We start from the raw sequence: 11,884 nt of genomic DNA on the forward strand, positions 1-11,884 counted from the left end.
TGTCTATGTTATTTGCAGCCGCTTTGGAACCTTAAATTACCGCGTTTTTAAAGCTGTGAAAATAATTCTACCGATCTATCCGCATTTCTAAACCTGTACCAATAAATAAACCGATCTATCCTATTTTTGTAAAAACTCATTATGCCACAAATGATATACCAAATTAAAGTGCAATCATAATGCTCTAAAATGATGCATAAATGACTGTCATAGCATGAAAACTGTCAAAGTTATTCACAACGATATCGGAACCTCAAATTACCGCCTTTTTAAACCTGGGAAAATAATACTACCGATCTATCCAATTGGCCATTTTCTAAAAATACATTATGCAAGAAATTATATACTAAAACAAATGGCAACTATAATGCAATAAAAAGATATATAAACGACTGCTATAACATTAAAACTATAAATGATATTTGCAACCATATAGGAGCCATAAATTACCGCATTTCTAAACCTGTACCAATAGCCGATCTATCCAATTTTTATAAAAATTCATTATGCCACAAATTATACACCAAAACAAAGTGCAACTCTAATGCTTTAAAATGGTGCATAAACGACTGTCCTGACATGAAAACTGTCAAAGTAATTTGCAGCCATATCGGAACCTCAAATCACAGCGTTATTAAACATAGTTTTTAACATGGACAATTCTACAGATCCTTCAAATTGACCATTTTTTAGACGAAAAGATTATGTCACAAATGATATACTAAATTAAAGTGCAATCATAATGCTTTAAAATTATGCATAAATGACTGTCATAGCATAAAAACTTTCAAAGCTATTCACAACCATATCGGAACCTCAAATTACCGCCTTTTTAAATCTGGGAAAATAATTCTATCGATTTATCCAATTGGCCATTTTCTAAAAAGACATTATGCAATAAATTATATACCAAAACAAATGGCAATTTTAATGCTTTAAAATGGTGCATAAACGACTGTCGTAGCAAGAAAACTACCAAAGTTAATTGCAGCCATATCGGAACCTCAGATTACTACATTTGATATATAGAACAATAATTCTACCGATCTATCAAATTGACCAATTTGTAAAAACTCACATTATGCCACAAATGATATACCAAATTAAAGTGCAATCATAATGCTTTAAAATGATGCATAAATGACTGTCATAGCATGAAAACTTTCAAAGTTATTCACAACCATATCGGAACCTCAAATTACCGCTTTTTTAAACCTGGGAAAATAATACTACCTATCCAATTGGTCATTTTCTAAAAATACATTATGCAATAAATTATATACCAAAACTAGTGGCAATTTTAATGCTTTAAAAAGGTGCATAAACGACTGTCCTAGCACGAAAACTGCCAAAGTTAATTGCAGCCATATCGGAACCTCAGATTACTGCATTTGATACATAGAACAATAATTCTACCGATCAATCAAATTGACCAATTTGTAAAAACACACATTATGCTACAAATGATATACCATGTTAAAGTGCAATCCTAATGTTTTAAAATTATGTCTAAATGACTTTCATAGCGTGAAAACTGTCAATGTTATTTGCAGTCATATCGGAACCTCAAATTACCGCGTTTTTAAAGCTGTGAAAATAATTCTACGGATCTAATCAATTGGCCATTTTCTAAAAATATATTATGCAATAAATTATATACCAAAACTAGTTGCAACTATAATGCAATAATAATATATATACACAACTGCTATAATATGAAAACTATAAATGATATTTGCAACCATATCAGAGCCATAAATTACCGCATTTCTAAACCTGTACCAATAAATATACCGATCTATCCAATTTTTGTAAAAATTCATTATGCCACAAATTATATACCAAAACAAAGTGCAACTGTAATGCTTTAAAATGATGCACAAACGATTGTCCTGAAATGAAAACTGTCAAAGTTATTTGCAACCATATCGGAACCTCAAATCACAGCGTTTTCAAACATAGTTTTTAACATCGACAATTCTACCGATCCTTCAAATTGACCATTTTTTAGACAAACACATTATGCCACAAATGATAAACCAAATTAAAGTGCAATCATAATGCTTTAAAATGATGCATAAATGACTGTCCTAGCACGAAAACTGCCAACGTTAATTGAAACCATATCGGAACCTCAGATTACCGCGTTTATTAAACATAGAACTATAATTCTACCGATGTATCAAATTGACCAATTTGTAAAAACATAGATTATATACCAAAACAAAATGATATACTATATTAAAGTGCAAATGACTGTCATAGCGCGAAAACTGTCAATGTTATTTTCAGCCATATCGGAACCTCAAATCACAGCGTTTTTAAACACAGTTTTTAACATAGACAATTCTACCGATCCATCAAATTGGCCATTTTTTAGACGAACACATTATGCCACAAATGATATACCAAATTAACTGTCATAGCATGAAAACTGTCAAAGTTATTCACAACCATATCGGAACCTCAAATTACCGCCTTTTTAAACCTGGGAAAATAATTCTATCGATTTATCCAATTGGCCATTTTCTAAAAATACATTATGCAATAAATTATATACCAAAACAAATGGCAATTTTAATGCTTTAAAATGGTGCATAAACGACTGTCGTAGCAAGAAAACTACCAAAGTTAATTGCAATCATATCGGAACCTCAGATTACTGCGTTTATTAAACAAAGAACAATAATTCTACCGATCTATCAAGTTGATAAATTTGTAAAAACACACATTATGCCACAAATATTAAAGTGCAATCCTAATGTTTTAAAATGATGCATAAATGTTTGTCATAGCATGAAAACTGACAAAGTTATTCACAACCATATCGGAACCTCAAATTACCGCCTTTTTAAACCTGGGAAAATAATTCTATGGATTTATCCAATTGGCCATTTTCTAAAAATACATTATGCAATAAATTATATACCAAAACAAATGGCAATTTTAATGCTTTAAAATGTTGCATAAACGACTGCCCTAGCACGAAAACTGCCAAAGTTAATTGCAACCATATCGGAACCTCAGATTACTGCCTTCATTAAACACAGAACAATAATTCTACCGATCTATCAAATTGACCAATTTCTAAAAATACACATTATGCTACAAATGATATACCATATTAAAGTGTAATCATAATGCTTTAAAATGATTCATAAATGACTGTCATAGCGTGAAAACTGTCAATGTTATTTGCAGCCATATCGGAACCTCAAACTACCGCGTTTTAATGCTGTGAAAATAATTCTACCGATCTATCCAATTGGCCATTTTCTAAAAATGTATTATGCAATAAATTATATACCAAAACAAATGGCAACTATATAATGCAATAAAAAGATATATAAACGACTGATATAACATGAAAACTATAAATGATATTTGCAACCATATCGGAGCCTTAAATTACCGCATTTCTAAACCTGTACCAATAAATATACCGATCTATCCAATTTTTGTAAAAATTCATTATGCCACAAATTGTACACCAAAACAAAGTGTAATGCTTTAAAATTGTGCATAAACGACTGTCCTAGCACGAAAACTGCCAAAGTTAATTGCAACCATATCGGAACCTCAGATTACCGCCTTAATTAAACATAGAACAATAATTCTACCGATCTATAAAATTGACCAATTTGTAAAAACACACATTATGCTACAAATGATATACCATATTAAAGTGCAATCATAATGCTTTAAAACGATGCCTAAATGACTGTCATAGCGTAAAAACTGTCAAAGTTATTTGCAGCTATACCGGAACCTCAAATTACCGCGCTTTTAAATCTGTAAAAATAATTGTACCGATCTATCCAATAGGCCATTTTCTAAAAATATATTATGCAATAAATTATATACCAAAACAAATGGCAACTATAATGCAATAAAAGGATATATAAACGACTGCTAAAACATGAAAACTATAAATGATATTTGCAACCATGTCGGAGCCTCAAATTACCGCATTTCCAAATTGTACCAATAAATATACCGATCTATCCAATTTTTGTAAAAATTCATTATGCCACAAATTATACACCAAAACAAAGTGCAACTGTAATGCTTTAAAATGATGCATAAACGATTGTCCTGGTATGAAAACTGTCAAAGTTATTTGCAGCCATATCGGAACCTCAAATCACAGCGTTTTTAAACACAGTTTTTAACATAGACAATTCTACCGATCCATCAAATTGGCCATTTTTTAGACGAACACATTATGCCACAAATGATATACCAAATTAACTGTCATAGCATGAAAACTGTCAAAGTTATTCACAACCATATCGGAACCTCAAATTACCGCCTTTTTAAACCTGGGAAAATAATTCTATCGATTTATCCAATTGGCCATTTTCTAAAGATACATCATGCAAAAAATTATATACCAAAACAAATAGCAATTTTAATGCTTTAAAATGGTGCATGAACGACTACTCTAGCACGAAAACTGCCAAAGTTAATTGCAACCATATCGGAACCTCAGATTACCGCGTTTATTAAACATAGAACAATAATTCTACTGATCTATCAAATTGATAAATTTGTAAAAACACACATTATGCCACAAATATTAAAGTGCAATCCTAATGTTTTAAAATGATGCATAAATGTTTGTCATAGCATGAAAACTGACAAAGTTATTCACAACCATATCGGAACCTCAAACTACCGCCTTTTTAAACCTGGGAAAATAATTCTATCGATTTATCCAATTGGCCATTTTCTAAAAATACATTATGCAATAAATTATATACCAAAACAAATGTCAATTTTAATGCTTTAAAATGGTGCATAAACGACTGTCCTAGCACGAAAACTGCCAAAGTTAATTGCAACCAGATTACCCCGTTTATTAAACATAGAACAATAATTCTATCAAATTGACCAATTTGTAAAAACACACATTATGCTACAAATTATATACCATATTAAAGTGCAATCGTAATGCTTTAAAATGATGCCTAAACATAGTTTTTAACATAGACAATTCTACCGATCCTTCAAATTGACCATTTTTTAGTCAAACACATTATGCCACAAATGATATACCAAATTAAAGTGCAATCACAATGCTTTAAAATGATGCCTAAACATAGTTTTTAACATAGACAATTCTACCGATCATTCAAATTGACCATTTTTTAGACAAAAACATTATGCCACAAATGATATACCAAATTAAAGTGCAATCATAATGCTTTAAAATGATGGATAAATGACTGTCATAGCATGAAAACTGCCAAAGTTAATTGCGGATATATCGGAACCTTAGATTACTGCGTTTGATACATAGAACAATAATTCTACCGATCTGTCAAATTGACCAATTTGTAAAAACACATATTATGCTACAAATGATATACCATATTAAAGTGCAATCATAATGCTTTAAAACGATGCCTAAATGACTGTCATAGCGTGAAAACTGTCAAAGTTATTTGCAGCCATATCGGAACCTCAAATTACCGCGTTTTTAAATCTGTGAAAATAATTCTACCGATCTATCCAATAGGCCATTTTCTAAAAATATAGTATGCAATAAATTATATACCAAAACAAACGGCAACTATTATGCAATAAAAAGATATATAAACGAATGCTAACACATGAAAACTATAAAAGATATTTGCAACAATATCGGACCCTTAAATTACCGCATTACTAAACCTGTGCCAATAAATATACCGATCTATCCTATTTTTGTAAAAACTCATTATGCCACAAATTATACATTAAAACAAAGTGCAATCATAATGCTTTAAAATGATTCATAAATGACTGTTATAGCATGAAAACTATCAATGTTATTTGCAGCCATATCGGAACCTCAAATTACCGCGTTTTTAAACATAGAACAATAGTTCTACCGATCCATCAAATTGACAATTTTTTAGACGAAAAGATTATGCCACAAATGATATAGAGTCAAGAGATAATTTGCGTGCACGAGAGATATTGAGAAATTCGACGAAGAGGGTTGCCGGAAGATTTGAATCAAGACTACTATGGTGTAATGATGACGTAGTCCTGCCGGATAGCTATTCCATGGCCCTTAATCGATTTTTTGGATTGGAAAGGAAAATGAAAAATAATGCGGATTTTGGTGTGGCCTTTAAGAAAAAAATAAGTGAATATTTGAAAAAAAATTATGTACGCAAATTATAAGCCAGGGAAAATTCGTTTGGTGTTTGATGCGGCAGCAAAGGTGGAAGGTGTCTCATTGAAATCAAAGTTATTGAAAGGCCCTCAGCAGTACAAACCATTGCCATCCGTTTTGTTTAATTTCAGAGTCGGTTCCGCAGCTGTATGCGGGACATAATGTTTCACCAACTTGTTGTTGCTGAAGAAGACAGAGGTTCTTGTGGCGAGATAATGAAAGTGGTCCACCGGAAGTATATGAGAAGTGTATGAAATGCACTGGAGCTGCCTGTTCACCCTGTATTGCCCATTATGAGAAGGAAGCAAATGCACGGATCGTTTCCCTAGAGCCGTAAAGTCAATTCTGGATCATCATTATGTAGATGACTTTGTAGACAGTTTTGTTAATCCGTCAAAAGCCATTGAAATTGCCGTACAAGTTCGTAAAATACATAAAGCTGCTGGGTTTGAAATGCGTAATTTTACATCGAATTCATCAGAGGTGGTTGTGGCTCTCGAAGGCAGTTTAAATCATCAGGTCAGTTTCTTAGGTGGCTTAAAGGAGTTGGACGGTTCAACTGGTTCTTGGCATGCTTTGGGATCCAAAGGATGACGCGTTCAAATTTTGTTTTGAAATTCCATCGTGTGAATTCGGATGTGATCAATGGTAAAAGTTGTCCCACAAAGCGTGAGTTGTTTTGTGTCGTAGTGTCCATTTTTGATCCAATTGTTTTTTGTGCCATTTTATGATAACTGCCAAACTTTTGATGAGAGAAGTCTGGAGACATAGTGTACTTTGGAACTAGATGTTGCCCGTGTCATTACAAGCGATGTGGAATAATTGGCGCCAAGAGATAAGAAATGTTGTCCATGTAAAGGTATTTTGGAAATGGTTTGCCCTTGGAGTTAGAGCTGCATGTTTTTGTTGATGCCAGTGAAGATGCCTTCGGTGCAGTGGCCTATTGGAGATAAACAACATCTGATGGACAAAAAAGAGTGTCGTTTATATCTGCCAAGTCGAAATGTTCCCTATTGAAATGTATGACCATTCCAAGATTAGAACTACAAGCCGCCGTTTTGGGGACCCGATTGATGGACACTATAATGAAGGAACACGATCTCAATGTTTCTCGTCGAATCTGTTGGAGTGACTCTACAACTGGCATTAGCTGGATTGGTTCTGAAAGTAGGAGATATAAACCATTTGTTGCCCATCGAATTGCCGAAATACTTGATTCGACACGCCCAACTGATTGGAGATGGTTGCCTACGGATCTAAATGTTGCCGATGACATTACAAGAGCTAAAAAAGAAGTTGATTTTGCTATTGAAACACGTTGATTCCAAGGGCCACAATTTTTGTATAAAAACGAAGCTGATTGGCCGAATAAGAATTCTGAGAAACTTGATGATTTGTGTGAGGAAGAACTACGCCCCAAATTTGTCATGCTGGTTAGTACAAATTTAGTTATAGATTTTAATCGTTTTTCTTCATTTCTCAGGCTTAAACGTACTATGGCTTGGGTTCTGAGATTTGTCAATCGTTACCGAAAAGATAATAGAAATAATGGTTCAAGATGCCTGTGTGCCGAAGAGTTAAGGATTGCTGAAACTAGTCTGTGCCGTCTGTCCCAAGGAGAGAGTTTCGCCTTTGAAATAAACGTTTTAAAATCTGGTGGTTCTTTAAAAAAGGAAAACAAGTTATTTTCTCTTTCGCCTTATTTTGATGAAAATAAATTACTTCAAGTGAGCAGACGTATTGATGCTGCGAGTTGGTTGCCTTTAGATGCTAGGCACCCCATTATTTTATCGCCCTGTCACCGCTTTGCTCAACTATTTGTTGCCCATGTGCATAATAACATGAGTCATCAAAATCTTGAGGCTACCATAGGCGAAATAAGGAAATGGTTCTGGATTCCACGACTACGAAAGCTGCTGAGTAAGACCACATCAAATTGCAACATTTGTAAGATTCGACGTGCCGTTCCAGTGGCTCCCTTTATGGGATCATTGCCAAGTGATAGACTAACTCCATACGTCCGTCCATTTACTTATACTGGTGTGGACTATTTTGGCCCAATAAACGTGACTGTTGGTAGACGTCATGAAAAACGTTGGGTTGCCCTGTTTACGTGCCTCACAATCAGAGCAGCACATTTAGAAGTGGCTTATGATCTTTCGACTGATGCGTGTATTTTGTGTATACGGAATTTTATAAATCGTCGTGGCACCCCATTGAAGATTCGGAGTGACAATGGAAAAAATTTTGTTGGAGTTAACCAGGAAGCCCATCGATTTGATGAAGTTTTTGATCTGGTTAAAATTGAGGATGAGTTGTCCGCAAAGGGAATTGAATGTCAGTTTAATTGTCCACACAACCCTGCAGAGGGTGGTATATGGGAGCGAATGGTCCAATGTGTTAAAAAGGTTTTAAGAGTAACTCTAAAAGAAGTCGCCCCAAAAGAGCACACATTGCAAAGTTTTTTAATTGAAGCCGAAAACATCGTAAACTCTCGCCCATTGACTCACTTGCCTGTCAGCCCTGAAGACGAAGAACCGTTGACGCCAAATCATTTCTTGTTGGGATCTGCAAATACGGCTCAAACACCAGAAGGTATTGAAATAACAAAGCCAGTGGTACTGAAAAAGCAGTGTCGAATTGCCAGACAGGTGCGAGATCATTTCTGGAAAAGATGGATTATTGAATATTTGCCCACACTTACAAGACGGTCCAAATGGTGTGAATATACCAAGCCTGTGGCTCCGGGTGATCTTGTACTAATTTGTGATCCAGCTGTTTCCCGTCGAGATTGGAAGAGAGGTCGTGTCATAAATGTGTTCCCTGGCAGTGATGGTGTAATTCGGAGAGCTGATGTTCAAACAAGTAGTGGAATAATTAAACGCCCGGTTTCCAAACTAGCGGTCTTTGATTTGGATGGTGAATCGTTGCCGATCCACGGTGGTGGGAATGTCGCCTAATGGCTCATCAATTTTATTTTTATTTAATTTATTATTTTTATTTTCATTTAATTAAAATATTTTTGTTAATTTAAATATTTTTTGTGTGGCTATACTAATGTTGTTTAATTTTGTCTTATTTACCAAATTGTTAGTGATACTTATTGTAAGATCATTGTTGTTGTTTAGTTCATAAAGCATTAAAATTACCATTTGTTTTGGTATATAATTTATTGCATAATGTATTTTTAGAAAATGGCCAATTGGATGGATTGGTAGAATTATTTTCCAGGTTTAAAAAGGCGGTAATTTGAGGTTCCGATATACCGATCTATCCAATTTTTGTAAAAATTCATTATGTCACAAATTATACACCAAAAAAAAGTGTAATGCTTTAAAATGGTGCATAAACGACTGTCCTAGCACGAAAGCTGCCAAAGTTATTTGCAACCATATCGGAACCTCAGATTACCGCCTTAATTAAACATAGAACAATAATTCTACCGATCTATAAAATTGACCAATTTGTAAAAACACACATTATGCTACAAATGATATACCATATTAAAGTGCAATCATAATGCTTTAAAACGATGCCTAAATGACTGTCATAGCGTGAAAACTGTCAAAGTCATTTGCAGCCATATCGGAACCTCAAATTACCGCGCTTTTAAATCTGTGAAAATAATTGTACTGATCTATCCAAAAGACCATTTTCTAAAAATATATTATGCAATAAATTATATACCAAAACAAATGGCAACTATAATGCAAAAAAAGGATATATAAACGACTGCTAAAACATGAAAACTATAAATGATATTCGCAACCATGTCGGAGCCTTAAATTACCGCATTTCCAAATTGTACCAATAAATATACCGATCTATCCAATTTTTGTAAAAATTCATTATGCCACAAATTATACACCAAAACAAAGTGCAACTGTAATGCTTTAAAATGATGCATAAACGATTGTCCTGGTATGAAAACTGTCAAAGTTATTTGCAGCCATATCGGAATCTCAAATCACAGCGTTTTTAAACACAGTTTTTAACATAGACAATTCTACTGATCCATCAAATTGGCCATTTTTTAGACGAACACATTATGCCACAAATGATATACCAAATTAACTGTCATAGCATGAAAACTGTCAAAGTTATTCACAAACATATCGGAACCTCAAATTACCGCCTTTTTAAACCTGGGAAAATAATTCTATCGATTTATCCAATTGGCCATTTTCTAAAGATACATCATGCAATAAATTATATACCAAAACAAATAGCAATTTTAATGCTTTAAAATGGTCCATAAACGACTATCCTACCATGAAAACTGCCAAAGTTAATTGCAACCATATCGGAACCTCAGATTACCGCGTTTATTAAACATAGAACAATAATTCTACCGATCTATCAAATTGATAAATTTGTAAAAACACACATTATGCTACAAATGATATACCATATTAAAGTGCAATCAAATGCTTTAAAATTACTGTCATAGAGTGAAAATTGTCAATGTTATTTGCAGCCATATCGGAACCTCAAATTACCGCGTTTTTAAAGCTGAGAAAATAATTCTAACGATCTATCCAATTGGCCATTTTCTAAAAATATATTATGCAACAAATTATATACCAAAACAAATTGCAATTTTAATGCTTTAAAATGGTGCATTAACGACTATCGTAGCACGAAAACTGCCAAAGTTAATTGCAGCCATATCGGAACCTTAGATTACTGCGTTCGATAAATAGAACAATAATTCTACCGATCTATCAAATTGACCAATTTGTAAAACTTACATTATGCTACAAATGATATACCATATTAAAGTGCAATCCTTTTGCTTTAAAATGATGGATAAATGACTGTCATAGTATGAAAACTGTCAATGTTATTTGCAACCATATCGGAACATCAAATAACCGCGCTTTTAAACATAGAACAATAATTCTACCGATCCATCAAATTGATCATTTTTTAGACGAAAAGATTATTCCACAAATGATAACCAAATTAAAGAGCAATCATAATGCTTTAGAATGATGCCTAAATGACTGTCATAGCGTGAAAACTGTCAATGTTATTTGCTGCCATATCGGAAACCTCAAACTACCGCGTTTTTAAAGCTGTGAAAATAATTCTGCCGATCTATCCAATTTGCCATTTTCTAAAAATATATTGCAATAAATTATATACCAAAACAAATGGCAACTGTAATGCTATAAATGGTGCATAAACGACTATCGTAGCACGAAAACTGCCAAAGTTAATTGCAGCCATATCGGAACCTCAGAATACTGCGTTTGATATAGAACAATTATTCTACCGATCTATCAAATTGACCAATTTGTAAAAACACAACACAACAACAATGATATACCATATTAAAGTGCAATCCTAATGCTTTAAAATGATGGATAAATGACTGTCATAGCATGAAAACTGTCAATGTTATTTGCAACCATATCGAAACCTCAAATCACAGCGTTTTTAAACGTAGAACAACATTTCTACCGATCCTTCAAATTGGCCATTTTTTAGACGAACACTGCGATGGTAGTCATCTTGTCGTGATGCAGATGCTTAAGTGCAATGATTTGTAGAGCAAACTGGAGGGAATGGCCAGCATAAGTTGGCTATTCTAGCAGGGTCACCCATTCGAGTCGGGTCTACATTGAGCGCGAAACTATGAACTACCCTCCCCCAATCTGATAGCGTCTGTTTCCCTGTGGTACGGCTACCAGATGCTTTCCCAGACTATATTCC

At 33.8% G+C, this 11,884-nt stretch overlaps 1 protein-coding gene across 1 annotated transcript; it reads left to right on the forward strand.

Annotated features, from left to right (window-relative positions):
• The first annotated feature begins 7,662 nt into the window (after positions 1 to 7,662).
• LOC124420886 lies at positions 7,663 to 9,126 on the forward strand. The gene has a single exon (XM_046955295.1). The coding sequence runs from the start codon at positions 7,663 to 7,665 to the stop codon at positions 9,124 to 9,126; it is 1,464 nt and encodes a 487-aa protein (XP_046811251.1).
• Positions 9,127 to 11,884: the final 2,758 nt, after the last annotated feature.

This window comes from Lucilia cuprina, chromosome 2 (assembly GCF_022045245.1).
Source record: "Lucilia cuprina isolate Lc7/37 chromosome 2, ASM2204524v1, whole genome shotgun sequence".
NCBI classification, from domain to species: Eukaryota; Metazoa; Arthropoda; class Insecta; order Diptera; family Calliphoridae; genus Lucilia; species Lucilia cuprina.